This window comes from Eurypyga helias, unplaced genomic scaffold (assembly GCF_000690775.1).
Source record: "Eurypyga helias isolate BGI_N326 unplaced genomic scaffold, ASM69077v1 scaffold28114, whole genome shotgun sequence".
Taxonomy (NCBI): Eukaryota; Metazoa; Chordata; class Aves; order Eurypygiformes; family Eurypygidae; genus Eurypyga; species Eurypyga helias.
Window position 1 is genome coordinate 7,632 of NW_010244810.1, and position 15,043 is coordinate 22,674.

General features: G+C 49.7%; 1 protein-coding gene across 1 annotated transcript in view; it reads right to left on the minus strand.

Annotated features, from left to right (window-relative positions):
• Window positions 1-320: 320 nt before the first annotated feature.
• Window positions 321-15,043, minus strand: part of LOC104508312 — a gene marked incomplete at its 3' end in the record, with an annotated part of 21,272 nt that continues 6,549 nt past the window's right edge. Inside the window, exons 2-10 of the mRNA XM_010149885.1 lie at window positions 11,138-11,743; window positions 9,209-9,442; window positions 9,092-9,114; window positions 8,208-8,350; window positions 4,135-4,757; window positions 2,606-2,701; window positions 1,780-2,013; window positions 651-676; window positions 321-457 (exon numbers count right to left, since the gene is read on the minus strand). Of these exons, the coding sequence (XP_010148187.1) occupies window positions 321-457; window positions 651-676; window positions 1,780-2,013; window positions 2,606-2,701; window positions 4,135-4,757; window positions 8,208-8,350; window positions 9,092-9,114; window positions 9,209-9,442; window positions 11,138-11,743 (2,122 nt within the window). The remainder of the gene's footprint in view (window positions 458-650; window positions 677-1,779; window positions 2,014-2,605; window positions 2,702-4,134; window positions 4,758-8,207; window positions 8,351-9,091; window positions 9,115-9,208; window positions 9,443-11,137; window positions 11,744-15,043) is intronic.

The window sequence follows — 15,043 nt, forward strand, 5'->3', positions numbered from 1 at the left end:
TGGGCCAATGAAGAGTATTTTTCTTGAAAGCATGACTGAGCACCCAAAGACTCGGGAGGTAGGTGGGAGAAGGAAACCACATCAGATGGAGAAGGAGCTGGCCTTATGCTGGTGAGGGGCATACCTCTTCTTTGTCATCTCCAGAAACAGCCTTTCTGCTCCCTTCACCCTCCCCTCCCCAACACCCCCAGGATCCCATCCAAATCCTCATCCAGCCCCAAAAGGCCACAGCGGACGGCAGCCTGGCTCACCACACCCCCCAGCTGGCTGCTTTCCCTCGGCCAGCGGTGCATGCCGGCGGGTCGGGGCCGATCGCTCACCGCGCACGCCTTGCAGCAGCGCGTCCACGCGACTCGAGAAGTCCTGCATCAGCCAGTGGTACTGGTTGATACTGGCCTGATCCAGCTGCACCACCACCTCGTTCATCCTCTGGACGCTGAAATTCTGACTTGCAATCCTAGGATACAGACAGCCATTTCACCAAGAAAACCCATTTAGCATTAGAAACTTAACAAGGTCCTTCGTTAGGAAGCACTTTACAAAGTAGAGGGTGTGTCAATGGAGGAAGTATCAGGTAAATAGCTCTGATAAGGTTAAATGAGTTGCAATTCTTATACACTGTTATTTATTTGGCGATGCCTTTTCCCTACCAAACCTGGATGGGAGCTTTCAAATGCTGAAAATGAGAAAGGGGGAGGCGTTTTGCTAATACCCTTGTGCAAATACTGATTCGACCTGCTGCAGGCAGGCTCTTTCTGGTCTAGCACAACTGCCGTCGTGATAGAGAGAAAATGCCAAATTTATTAAATGGTGTCCAGGCTTCTGGAAAATGACTTTGATCCCACAGGCTAGATTCTGACTTGCGGCACAGCTGTGAGTAATGGACCGTGCTGCTGCCAGCGCAGGCCCTAGGTACATGGCCATTTGAAGTTAGTCGCACAATCCAAGTCCAAACTCAGCTTTAATTTGTGCAAGTGACAGAGATGACATCTTAAAATCCACCTAGATGCTTGAGCTAGCTCTTCACGTGGCTGGGGAGTTTAGTGCTGCAGCAAAACTTCTTCTGGATCTGTAACGTCTTGTTGGTGTGGTTTTGCACCACTGAATTACAGCTGACACCCAGGTATCAATTAGAAGTGATAAGTTATAAATTAAACTTATCACTTGCAAGAGAAGGGATAATAAATCTGTCCAGATATTAAGCTTGTCCACGAGCAAAAGCAAAAATCGTTGGGAAATGAGCCAATTACCTCTGCAGCCAAAGGCTGTTCACTGGGACTTACGTGCAGGAGTGTCACCAATACGCATCCAAGAGAGTGTTGCTGTAAACTAAACCCTATGGGCTTCATCTATGATAAAAATGTTTTTCTGGTAATAAAAGCCAATGTTTTTCATCAGAATCCAGCAACCGTGTAGCTGCCAAGGAAACTGAAACTTAAAGGGATCACTGGAACGGCAGGCAGATATCTCTCCACGCTCATTAATTGTGTGGACGTGATGCCCTCTGGCTCAGCTGGAATAAGGAGCATCTTTGCCACAAGGGGGCCGGGACAGTGGGACACAGGCAGTGGTGTTTACTCCCGGTCATCCACACCATATTTTTCCAAAGAAAACAAGTGTTTTCAGGCAGAACATACCCGTCCATGGTCTGTTTAAATTCCTACAAATACGATTGCCAAAAAAAAAAAAAAAAAAAAAAAAAGTTAGTGTGATTTCCAGAAAGGCAGATGGCTAAGAAATAGGCATATTCATGAAGAAAAGCAGAATACGGCTGCTTACTTTGAAGAAGATGAAAATATCTGGTTGCTCTCTCATCTTCTGCAAAGACTGAAGATGCTGTGCAGCCTCAGCTTTCCTCTGCTCCATTTCATTCTTCACTGTGGTGATATCTGCCAGTTGTTCTTTCTCACTGGCCTGAATGTCACTCAAGATCTTCTTCTCTTTCTGAATGATCTCTGTCTTCATCTCTTCAAACAGCTTCTGCAGCTGAGAAGTCACTGTTTTCGTATTGGTCTAAATGAGCAGATAAGAAAATGGTGCACTGGGTCAGAAACCCAACACTTCAGCTCAATGTCGCTGTTTATTAATTAGGATTGTATCTAGCCTTTGCACTGGCTTTAGAAGGAAGCAGACAAGCATTCACTTAGAATATCTGATTAAACAGAGGGTTATGAAAATTATCTTGCTATAGTAACAAAAATCAGATATAATTCAGCTAGCAATATGAGAACTGTATCGGTACGCACTGAAAATCCCACTTGTAGACTCAAATTGTTTTTCTTTTATTTATCAGGCAGCAAACTTTAAAAATATATGATGTTAGGTACAATCTGTGGTCTGCCAGTCCTGCAACCTGGTCCACGCAACCACAAAAATGGTGGAGTCTCCCAGCTGGTTCCTCCTGTGGAACTGTGCTAGGAGGCTGTGAAACTGCTTGGCAGTTTCTTGCACCAGTGTTTTCCCTGCCTTGGACTGTATCTCCTTCTATTCATCTGCTTCTAACAGTATGTTAGAAGATAAGCAGATAAGTGTAAGTTGCCATCACTTATTTCTTAGAAATGGTAAAGGAAAAATGCACTGAATTAGTGACAATCTGGGTACCAACCTTGAGCTGATCCTCATTTTTCTGAAGCTCTTCTAGGGCAGTAGCTAAAGCGCTTTTACGTTCGTGCAGCCAGGTCACGACATCCGAGAGTTCACCCTGGCAGAAGGAAAGACAGCACTGAACTTCACAGCATCTTTTCTGAAGATCAGCCGAACAGCGGTACTTACTTACCCAGCTGTTTATTTTAACCAGTACCCCAATCATTGAGTGCTGCTATACTGCACGATAACACATTTCAGAGGGGACATTAAACCTCATTTTTTGAGGATTAGACAGCGTCTGAATGGTCTGGTTGGCCCTGGCTGCCACCAGCAGTGTTTTCATACCTCGAGCATGGCACCTGGCCACCGCAGACACAGCTGCCAGATTCCAATTTCTTTAATAAAAACTATGGCAAAAAACTTAGCTCCTCCATGAGATAGTTATCACAGCTGGAAAATTTTAATTTTTGAAAAATTAAAAGACATATAAACAAATTTGACAGAGGTTCCTTGCAGTAAAACCCTTCCATAATTCTTCCTGAAGAGCTGCGTTCCTCATTTCCCTGGCTTTCCTGAGGAGTTTAAAAAAAAAACCAAAACAACAAATGAGGTATATGCAGCTGAGATCTCCACTTACCACGGAGATGCCTTCCCCACAGACAGGGCAGTGTTGCTCCTTTACCAGCTCCAGGGATGAAGGAAATGGCTACTATCCTACACAGCCCACTTCTGTTTGGCAGCCCTGAATTTTTTATAGGTAACTTCGGGGAGAAAGTTAGTTTGCAATATGTATACTGGCAAGAGATGGCTCCTGCTAATTCCTGAGGAAGCTGTGTCCTGTCCTGAGGCCCAGAGTGTTTCCTGCCTGCGTGCTGGGTTGCTGCAGGGTGTTTTGTCTGGGCTCTGAAGTGAGCCCAGAAACTTAGGATGCAAGTGAGCATAGCAAATGCATTTTATCCCCTCAGTCTCTCTGGAGCATTTCAACAACAGCAGCTGGGTCCAAAGCAGGGACATCGAAGCCCCACGTCTGCTGGGACACTAGCTCAGCCAATCTCCGGGCTGAGGGAAGGGCGTCGAGTGGGAAAACCTTTTCCCAACCCAAAGTTCTGCAGTGGTGGGGTCCCAGAGGTTCTGGGGAGGAAAAATCTCCTTAATCCCCGCAGGAATACCTCTTAGTCCCAGCTGGGAACAGCCGGGAGAGCGGCATGTGCCAGTGGAGCCCCGTTCCTGCCCCTCGCTCGCTGCCCTGCTTGTGTGCCCACGTCAGCACTCTCTGAGCGTTCACCCACCCCTGTCCCCCCAGCCCCAAACACCTTTCCCCCTCTTCTCCCCCTGCTCGGCCTGCCAGGCTGCTCTGACAACACAAAGGAGGAAATGAAGAGCAAATGCACAACACACTGATGCTTGCTGGGACAGACATGAAACCCCCCGAGCTGCTGCCCACCTGCCCTCACCCCCTAGTCCCCATGCCCCGGTGGAAGCCTTACTGCCCCTCCTGCGGCTTCCCCCAAACCCTGCAGGGCCCGTGGGGGGAGGAGAGCCCCTTACCAGCTTTTTGTCATGTGCCTCCTTCAGGGTGATGATGCTGTGGCCCTTGTGGCTCCCCGAAATAGAGCAGAGCACGCAGATGTACTGTCCCTCGTCCTGGCAGTAGCCCTCCAGCAGCCGGCCGTGCTCCAGGCACCTCCTCAACTCTGCCGCACCATCTGCGCCTGCCTCCACCAGGACGTGGTCCTTGTGGGAAGCCTTGGCATTGTGTTTGTTCAGATGGGCCTGGCACAAAGACGCATCGCAGATCAGGCAGGTTTTCACCGCTGGCCGTGACCAATCCAGGCAGAAGTCACAGGGAACCACCTCTTTCTTCCCCTCTGGAGAGCCTTTGTCCTCTTGTCCTTTGGAAGTGCTGGCCAGAAATGTCTCCACGATGCTGCACAGCTGGAAGTTCTTCTGCAACTCCAGGATGGGCCCCAGCTGGAGCTTGCACATGGGGCAGGAGTAAGGGGCCTTGGATTGCTGCTGGGCACCGAGCGCCTTTTGGATGCACTGTCTGCAGAAGCTGTGACCACAGCTCACCGCCACTGGGTCCCTGTACAGGCACAGGCAGATGGGACAGCTGAGCTCGTCCTCCAGGCTGGCACCCCTTCCACATCCTTCCTTGGCTTTTGCCATGGCTGCAGAAATGGCGTATAAGCTGATCTGCGGGAAACGAAACTAGAGCCGTCCTTGGCACTGTGCCCGGGAGGCTGAAGGCCTCCCTCTGCCCTGTGACAGGCCAGCAAAGATACGCTCCCCATCCGGTCTCCACCCACAAACAACTCTTGTGCCATGTTTAGAGGTTTGCTCTAGACACAAGCCGCACCGCTCCTTGTGCGAGAGCAGGCTGGCGGGAGCAGGGGATGCCTGCATCTTGTGCACAGTCCTCCCAACAGCCCTCTGCCTTCCTGGAAAAATCCTCCATCCCACACCAGGGACAGCGAATTAAAGATAAACCCTGGAGGAGAAGAGTAGGGGCTGGGGTAAGCCAGGCATTTCCTCTACTTTGTCTGGTTCTTGGCCACAACAGTTACAGATGCTCCCCTAAAGGTAAATCGGGGAGAACCCAGGGGAATGTTTAACTGGGACTTGCTAAGGTTGGTCTCCTGCCAGCTGCCAGGGAACTGGGGGCTGATAAAAGCTCCCAGAAAGGCATTCCAGGATAGAATATCCCTGTACCGTGTCATGAACCTTCCTTTGTGCCCATAACACCTTAGAGCAGGCAGAGCAGCAGCTACTGCAGGTCCGTTTGGGAGACCCAACTCTACCTGCATGGTTTTACATATCATTTTGGTGTATAAAATGCAAAAGACAAAACACAGCCACTTTCTTCTACGACTGAACAAGGACTGCTTTCAGCATATGCAAAAGTGTAGTGTCCCCGAACATCTTTCACTGTCCCTGCCTGGGTGGAGAGCTCCTGCCTGGACTTCTTCACACAGGTACCCTGGCTCTGTTTGAAGGCAGCAGAACCACAGGCAGCAGGCAGGAATACCATCTCTTCCTCTCCAAGGTGTTTGGATGATCATTAGAGTGAAATAATCCAGTCCTCACATGGCAGAGACTAAAGGCACAGGAGTTTTCCTCATTACTACTCCCTTTGCTGTGACATTTTCACATAGGTGAGGAGAAAAACAAAAGTGACCAAGAGCTAGGTAGGTGATCTATCGGAGAGCTCACGGGGGAGGACAGCAGCAGAGAGCAAGGGAAACCAGGTATCTGACCACCTTGCCTCTACTCACCTCCCATGCCAGCTTTGCTTCTGTAACGGATGGCTTCGGTGGGGCAGGACAGGCAGAGGAGGGCAGAGGTAAAACCTGATGCGTTACAGCAAAGATCACGTCGCTGCTGCTTAGCTGTAGAGTGGTTAATGTTGTGCCGTCCCCTTTTTTAATAACCTACATTGCTGTTGAGTTTTGCAAACAGAATTGCTTTAATAACATGCAGCCATCACAGCATTTGATACAGCTGAGCAAAAAAGCACAACTTAACAGTATTTCCATCGTGATTAACAGAACAGGTCTTGCAGAGCTCTTTCAGTAAGTGGCAGTGTGCTGTCACACACCTCACAGAGACCTTGCCCTCACACAGATGAGTGGTCACAGCAACCCAAAATCCAGTATCTAACATGCCAGTTTAGCACAACCTCCACGCAGCAGCGGGCATAATAGCTATGTTGGGAAATACAAAATGGCACCGTGTCCTCACATCACTACAGGAGAGTCAGAGAGCCACCAGAGAGACCAAAGAGAGCATGGGTAGGATAGTCCAAAGGGACGCTTACTGTCATTATAGGCGTGAGGCTTTTAGCAGGATCTCCATCCATGGCAGACGCATTATAAAATGACAGCATATTTCTTCCGCAGTCCAGCTCAACCCTGACCACTTTGATGGCTGTAGGAAAGTTCTTACTGGTGATCACTGTGTTACCTAGGAACACACTGAGGTATTCATGAGACATCTGCAGGTAGGACTGACAGCTGGGAGTAACGATTCCAAGTTTCCAGTCCCTCGCATTGCTGGTGTCCACCTCCCAGAAGTGACAGCCCTCCGAGAAGCTCTGGTCACTCTGCACGTGTGACATGGAATTGCTTGTATGTGAGAACCCATACTGGAAAGAATTGCATGTGGGTGGAAAGACTACCTTGCTACTGGAAGCATATCCACCTCCTTGATACGTTGAAGTTGTCAGATGTTCATGAACTATAGAAAGAAAAAAACCCACATTACGATTAACAGATAATAGTGCAGATTTGCATTCATCCCTGTTGCTGAAAGCTGGTTTTCCCAATCCAAGTCATCCTGTCCAAGTCATCCACTTTGAGTCCAACACCCCCAAAGCATGTTAACTGAAACACCTTCTGCATCTCTCTGAGCTGCTCCTGTGTAATTCTAAAAGGGGCTGATACCAAATCTCGAGAAATGTTGCTCTTTCACAATTTTAAAGGGTCTTTTTGCTTCCAACCACAGCAACTCTTAGATTTTAGTTTTCCATCATTGTCCTGCAGAGCTTATTAAGCATTTTTAAAAATTCCCCAGATTAACTTCCATGTACAAGAAATGTGTGAACAGTAGCACAGCCATTTTGTAAAAGCTTATTTGTTTAGGAACACTGGAAGTTATTTTCTAGAACTCTCAAAACTTCCTGGCATGACCAGTCACAAGAAGTTAATTCTACACTCAGGAATTTGCAGAATGTTTTTATTCAAACCTTCTCTTGCAGGTAATGCACTTCAACATTGTGGCATTTTTTGCTCTAGAAGTTACTCCTCCAGGAAACTGAAACCGAGGCAGTGACCTGGGCAACTAACCAAAATTCCTCAGTTAGCATAATCAGGAAAACCTGGATCTGAGGCTTTCTAGCCAGAATAGGTCTGGACTACACTGACAGGGATGGTAGAGACTGAGCTCAGGAGTGGCCTTGAGCACAGTGTGCTTCTCCGTGTACCCAAGGCTGTATGGACGGTGGTCAGTTAGGCGTGCGGGTCATGGACGGTCGCACACACTCTGGACAGAGCTTTTGCCCCCCAGCTGTTTCTCTGTCTTAACCCTAGGCTCACTGTCAGCAAGGGCTCAAGCACCACTGAGACAGCCATAATGAGGGAACCCTACTGTTTTCGATTCAGTTGGACAAGCATTCCACTATGGACATGGGACTCTGGCTGATCTTACAAAACATTACAAAAGAGCAGAATGCATAGAATATACAGAAATAGTAGATTATTTACACTGTAAGAGACAAACTCCACCTGCCACTGCTGTGTTCTCAGCTTTCCTCATGCTTTGATTCAATGTGATGCTACAGAGAGAAAACTTATTGCTATTCTCTTCTGCCAATCCTCCCATAAAACTCCTAGGACATGAGAACCTCTTTCCCACAGCCCATTTTAACAGGGTGTATTCAAGGCATGTCCCAAAGTGCTGAAGCCCAGGACAAACATCCTTTTATGTACATATATGTGAAAATAATTATACGGTGCTGGTAATCAGTTCTTCTAGAGGTACTTGGTGTCTTACTACAGTCCTCTCCTAAATATGTCTTGTTAGCTTCTCCTTGTTGCTTGTCACACAGTGAAATGATCACTTACCAGGAGGTGCTTTAAATAAGGACTGCATGTCCGAGAGAAACTGTCGGAAAAGCCTTAGACTAGCGTCTGTTGTTAATTCATCCAAAATAATGGGTGACGTTTGCAGCTTTACCCCAGCTTTTTTAGAAACTGGCTTGCGTTTCCTAAAACATGCAGAAAGACATCAGAAGAGCAGCAAGTCATCAGAAAACCATCACCGAGCCCATCCCTCAGCCAACAACTGCATGCCCCACTCCATACCTAGCCTCGACGGGAGATTACAGAAAGCAGCTTCTGTCCTCCCCTCCCTCTGCAGCTTTACTGGGAACTCTCCCTCTGACCGATCTTTCCCCAGAACCCCAGATCTCTTCAACATCATTAGGATGAAGTGGTGGGCTTCATCCTAATGTGGTGGAGGAACAGGGCTGGGCAGGCACTGGGAGAACGACTTGGGAGAAAAGCCATGAACTTGGCAGACTCGTGACTTCACTGCATGTCCCAGCTCCTGACGCATTTGCTTCCTTTTACAGAAGGCAATGTAACGTGGAGGACGACGCAGGATATCTAAGCACATCCATCCTTTGCATGCCCACCCAGGGACCTAAACATTCAGGAACTGCCCTCAGAATGGGTCTTGAGAATGGGTGTGGAGGGTACAGAAAATCAAGCCATGTTGTACATGAAGAGTCACACATGAGCTCTGTTAATATTCTGGGGCTTCCCCAGGTCTCTGAGGAAGCCAGGCTCAGTGTGCAGTCATTGTGGCCAAGGGGCAGCCAGGGTGAGCCTGTGGAGCTGTGGGCCTGCAGCGTGTGCAGGCTGGGCTAGCAGCCCCACGCTGCTGGGCTCTCCGTCACCTGAAGCAATATGAAATGCAATAGTGGACCACCTTGGGAAGAACCTACCTGGCTGCAATCTCTGCAAAAGCCTGTAAAAGACATTTGAAAGTAGAATTAGCATAGAGCAGGCAAAGGCCAGCCCAAGAGCTGCGTATCTCTGGGAAGGGAGATGCTGTTAGGTACCTTGACATACAGAAGTAGGTCCTTCTGATCTCTCAAAGCCTCTAGCTCCTGAACATCACTGCTGGCTGCATCCTTCCTCTCTTTTTGTTGTTGTAGCTGCGTCTGAATCTGAGAAAGTTGTTGCTCCTCGTTGCGACTGAGAGTTGTCAGGACCTCTTGTTTTTTGTTATCTAGCTGCAGATGCATGTCTTCAAAGAGGCTTTCCAGCCGATTCCTCCTCAGGCTCTCTTCACTCTATTAAGAAACACTTTCAAGGCTGTACGGGACTGAATTGTACATTTTCCACGCTAAATCTCATACAGAAAAGAGCCTGGTCTTTTCTGGGCTGAAAGGAGTAACTACTGCCTTAGTGCCTCTCTCTATGACAACGAACCAAGATGTCCCACTGACAGTAGAAAGGCCAAGTGTCATAAGTGGCCTTCCCCCGCATCTGGCACCTGACCAGAAAAAGATGAAGAAGTAGTATTTCTTGTACGATGCTTGCTGAAGACTTTCCACTATGCATATATTGCCTTATTCTGCACTGGTATTTTTCTACAGATACCCTGCCTTTGGTCCTTTTAAGGATGGGTTACTGTCTGCTACGCTGCCAGGCAGAACACTGCCAACAGGTACAGTTTTGTCTTCAGACTAGATGGGAACTTGTCCTTTTCCCAGCACCAGGACTTCTAGTCCCATCATATTTACTGGTGGAAGAAGGCACCTGCCAATTCTGCATAAGCAGAATGAACTAGGATTTGGAGACCGGCATTAAATACCCTGCTCTTTCAGAGCTTTTATATAGGTATTTGCATGCTGGGAGCAAAAGCCAGACACTTTAGAGCAATCCTTATGCCTACCAACTTCTTAGAACCATAGGCTAACCTAAAGGGATTTCTTGTTATAAAAAGAGGAGTAAAATCACTATAGCATGGTCTGTATCTTTTCTATAAGCATTTGAGAGTCTGCAAACCGACAAGGTTGAAGGGAAAAAAAAAAAAGGCAAGCCAATCAGGAGGCATGGACTTAACAGCAACTTTCAAGCTCAAAGGTTGTTTGGAAACTAAGAATGTACTTCCCAGACTGATAAGAAAGTTGTTTGTCATCCTCCCTCAAAGAAAAAAAACTAGAAAATATCTGAGAAACCACCCAGGAACCAAAAGAGCTTCAGAATCCATGATCTGGGGAAGCGCAAAAGAAAAACTTATCAGCTACCAGCACGCAACCATTCCCAAAGTGATGTGGGACCTCGGAACAAACCTTTACTTCCTCCTCTTGTTTCAGCAGGCTTGCTATGCTTTGATTCATCGCAGCTTCGTACGTTTTCACTGTTTTCAGAGTTTGAGGAAAAACACTCTATAAAAATAACCAGAGGGAGATAAGAGGATAAGACTGACGTACGTGCAGGAGATCAGCAATTTTATGGAAATGCGTTAGGTCGATACATAAAGCTTTGCTGGAAGTTTTTATCCTTGAACAGATACCACAATTACAAGTGTGGGTAATTCAAGGCATTTTGAAGCTGAAAACTCTTCATGTGCAACAGCCAGACATAAAGCTACTTCCAGTGCTGACAACTTCCTTTCTGTTACTCTGTCCCTAATTTTGTTTGTGTAAGCGCAGCTCAGGCCGATTTTCCGGCTCCAAAGTGCACTGAGGACTAACCGCGCAGCCACAAGCACTCGGTCCCACCAGTTTGGCTTCTCAAAATAGGAACAAAGAGTTTAACATCTTGGTTTATATCCCGAGGGGCAAGCCCAGAGGGAATCTGTGCAAAACTAGGGAAAAAAAGCCCGATATCCCAAACCAGAGATTTAGCCCCATCCTGAGGCCGCAGATCTGAAACTCGGGAGATGTTGCTGGCAGCTCTCCGTGCCACACCGCCCCCACCCCCCCTGGTTTTCCTAGTGAAATCTTTGCCCAGGTCACTGTGTCCTGGCAGCCTCTCACCTGCGCTTCGCCAAAAGCCTCCTCCAAAGTGGTGATCTTGTGGTTCTTGTGGGAGCTGGTCACGCAGCACAGCACGCAGATGCAGACCGAGTCCGTCTTGCAGTAGCACTCCAGCAGTTTGCCGTGCTGGGGGCATCTCCTCTCAGCCAAAAACTGAGCTTTGCAGGGCTCCATCAGGACGTGGTGTTTCAGGGGGCTCTTTGCGCTGTGCCTGCTGAGGTGGGCTTGGCACAAGGAGGCCTCGCAGCTCAGGCACGTCTTCATGGCTGGCTGGGGCTCCTGAAGGCAGAAATCGCACAGGACCACCTTGCCTTGCTCGTCAGAACTTTTCCCCTTCTCTTTGCCTTCCGCTTCAGGCTCTTTCTCTTCTTGATGAGGAGGAGCATCCAAAAACCTCTGCACGATGCTGCGGAGCTGGACGTTGGGCTGCAGCTCCATAGCGGGGTCTGCCTGGGTGTAGCACAGCGGGCAGTGGAAAGGGCCCTGCAGGCAACGCTGGTGGCTGTGATATGCCTCCTGGATGCACTCCTTGCAGAAGCTGTGGCCGCAGCACAGGGACACGGGGTTACTGTAAATTCCCAGGCAGATGGGACAGGTCAGCTCCTCCTCCAACCCGGGCACGGCAGCCGGCGCGGCCATGGGGCCGGCTGCCATACAGGCCCGAGTGGCAGAGGGAGGGCACTGCTGGGAAGAGAAACAGAAAGCGCTAGTGGAGGCAGGGAGGGAGCTGCTGCCTCCTCCCCCTTGCACGGGAAGGGCATCCCTCCGGGCCGCCCGCTTCCTGCATCCCAGCCGTGGGCCTCACCGGACGAACTCCCACGCGGGCAGCCCCGGCGCTTGGCCAGCGCCAGGCAAGCGGGGCGAGTAGCCACCCCCGCCTAGACGGGGAGGGCAGCAGCAGGGAATGGAGCCCTTGGCTTCCGTCTGCGCCCCGTGTAACTTCATCCCAGCCCCCTTGCAGATACTTCTTGAGGTGCCGCCGGGCAGTCCTCCCTCCTCGAAACCTGTCTCAGGGCCCACGGCTCCTTCTCCCTGCTTTTCCCTGCCCTCAGCGCCTGAGTGCAGAGAAGGAAGCCGGCAGCTGGGCGGGTGGGCCATGGCCCAGCCTCCCCGGGAGCTGGAAGAGGGCTGCTCCCTCTTTCCTCCTTGGAGTTGCTAAGTCTTAAACTTTAGTTTCTCCTAGAAACAAGAGGGAATAAAAGGCTCCTTCATTTCAGGAGGAGGGGAGAGGGGAGGATGGAGACAACTCATTTTTACCGTTCTAAAAGCTACTCCTTTCTCTGGTCTCTCTGTCCCATTATTCTGAGAAGCTCTTGGCACAAAACACGCTGCCAGTCAGGGTCCTAGAAAAAAATGGTTCCTGCGAGCCTCCTGTGGCAAAGACCTTGCTGCCCGTGGTGCTTGCAAAGGTTGGTGATACTGGGCTGCTCTGGCTGCGCCGGGGTTCCTGAGGCCTTGTTAGAGACGTGCCACTTGAACCAAGTGAGAGTCCTGAGCTGCTGCCCAGGCAAGGACTCTGTACTTGGCTAAATGCCTAGAGGAACAATAGTTATTTTAGTTATTTTACAATAATTCAACATACAAGTCTCTTCCCAATGATACGGCCTCAGTCCTCTCTGACATGATGCACCTGCTGGGAGCTGGTAGAATTATTCTCTCCGTATCAGAGTGCAAGCTCATTTTCAGCTTACTGCCGACTACCTGCTCCCTAATGCTTTCTTATGACCTTGTCCCACCCAACAGGGATGTTTCAGACATTGGCTGTAATTTTCAAGTGATGTTTCTTATTATCATTCCTAACCACTCTGTGTTCTTTATCGTTATTTTTCTCTCCTCCATGGGGTTTGTGGCTTCACACTTCACTACTGCTAATCTCTTTTCCACAGTTGTCTTGAACATGACTGACATGGTATGCAGTGCTCACCTGGCCTTGCTTTTCCCCCAAAGCACATGAAACTGCTGTTTTCCATTGCCCTTCCCCACCTCCTCCAGCATGGCTGAACTTGCATTTGCAAGCCCTGCTCTTAGCACACGTGGCACCGCCCAACCGCCACGCTGCTGCGTGCATCCCAACCCCAAAGCCTGGTGCTGCATAGGAAAAATCCTCTGTTTGATCTGCTTGGAGCCTGAGGGCTGCAGAAGGGTTTGCTCCCCACGGGAGCCTGTGGGGATTCTGTGGCTCGCTCTGGCTTACTTGCTGTGCCTTGCTTGCAGAGACAGGCTGAGACAAGCTGCTGCTTCACCACAGCCTCCTGCTGCAGCCAGTGGCAGCCTTGCTGCTGCACATGCTGCCTGCAAATCGCCTAGCCTAAAACCTTCTTTTTTTTCCCTTTCATTAAAATTCTTAATCCTTTCATTTAAGAAAATTAGTTTCCTTAATTTCCTCCAGGAGTTTGGATAGCCAGCAGACACTAGAAGCTGCAGGTGACAGCCACTGTAAATAACCTGCTGGTATCTCCTGGGCTGCTCGCGGGCAGCCTGCGTGGCAAAACAGTGCACGGGCACAGTCAAACACTGATGTGGGGACCCTCCCACTGGCAGCACTGGAGGGAGGGTAGATTCAGTAGCAGGAACAGAGCTTATACCAGAAGCACTGTGGAGAGAGTAATAGCTAGTTGCCAGATGCGTTTATTTTTCTGTATAATCTTTAAACACAATGGTATTTCAGTGCTGGTTGTCTTTGACTGATTGCAAAATCCCAGCAGAGCAAACCTGGACTTCTGTTTCCTGGAAGTAAACATGAAGGTGAGCTGAACCCAAGTGAGGATGCTCAGAGCAGCATACCTCCCTCCGCTGCCCGAGTGCTCCGAGAGCCCCACGTTGCAGGGGATTGCATGAGTTGTTGTCTTTTCTCCTTGGACTGCTGAGTTGCTGCCTGGAGCTGACTTTCACTACCTCACAGTGATGAATGGACATGGTGGTGGTGATGAAAGCCAGGGCCCGAACCATGAGTTCACCCGTTCAGCAGCGGTGAGCCAACTCTTGCCCTGCCTTTCTGCAGACAGACATCGCTATTGTGCAGACCCACTGCAATAAAGTCTCCGAGCGACCCAAACCCAGTGCAAGCCGGTGACAGACAGCGTGTGCCAGGCTCCAGGGCAATCTGACCCCTCTCCATGCCCTTCTCCAGTAGGTTCTGCATGGGCAGTCAGCCTTCGGTTGTTCAGGGGCTGCTGAGAGCCCTGCTCATCGCGTGTGTGCAGGCTGCTGGCCGGCAGGCAAGCAAGCAGAGGGCAGCTCCCAGCAAACCTGGGCTGCCCTGCTCTCTCCAGCTGTTCCTTCAGTGCTCAGCCTCCACCCAGGCAGCTGGTGGTGATGGAAGTACGACTGTAGGAGTAAGGAGGGGTCCTTGTGGATGACAAGCTGAAAGGGAAGCAGAGATGCTTAGAAAAGGAAAGAGGTGGCAGCCCCAGCACTGCTGTGGCACAGCACCTCACCCGTCGTGGCCACTGCTGGGGCAGATTTGCTCCTCCTGCCCTGGTCATCAAAGGGCCTGTTCAGCCAACACCAAGTGTGGCCCACCATGCACCGCCTGCAGACGTAGACAGCTGGAAATGCTCCCTCAGGGCCTGCAGGATGGTGGGGTTTTGGGGTAGCAGGGTAGTGCTAGAAAAGCCAGTGGGGAAAGGATAGTGCCTGCTTACCTGCAGGAGGTTGCTGAGAAACAGGAGGGGTCTATTTCTGAGTTTGAAAAGGTATTTGGAGGCAGAGACAGCAGAAAAATTGAAACATATCCAGCCGGGGACTGAAGGGGAGAGAAAGAAGGAACAGAGATTGCAGAACCCAAAACCAACAGCACCTGAAGGAAGGTCTCCACCAACATTTAAAGGCACACAGTAAGTGCATGAGTTGCAGGTGCTTTAGGAAGAGAGATGCAAAGCTTGGGAGGGGTGGGGAAGGAAAGCA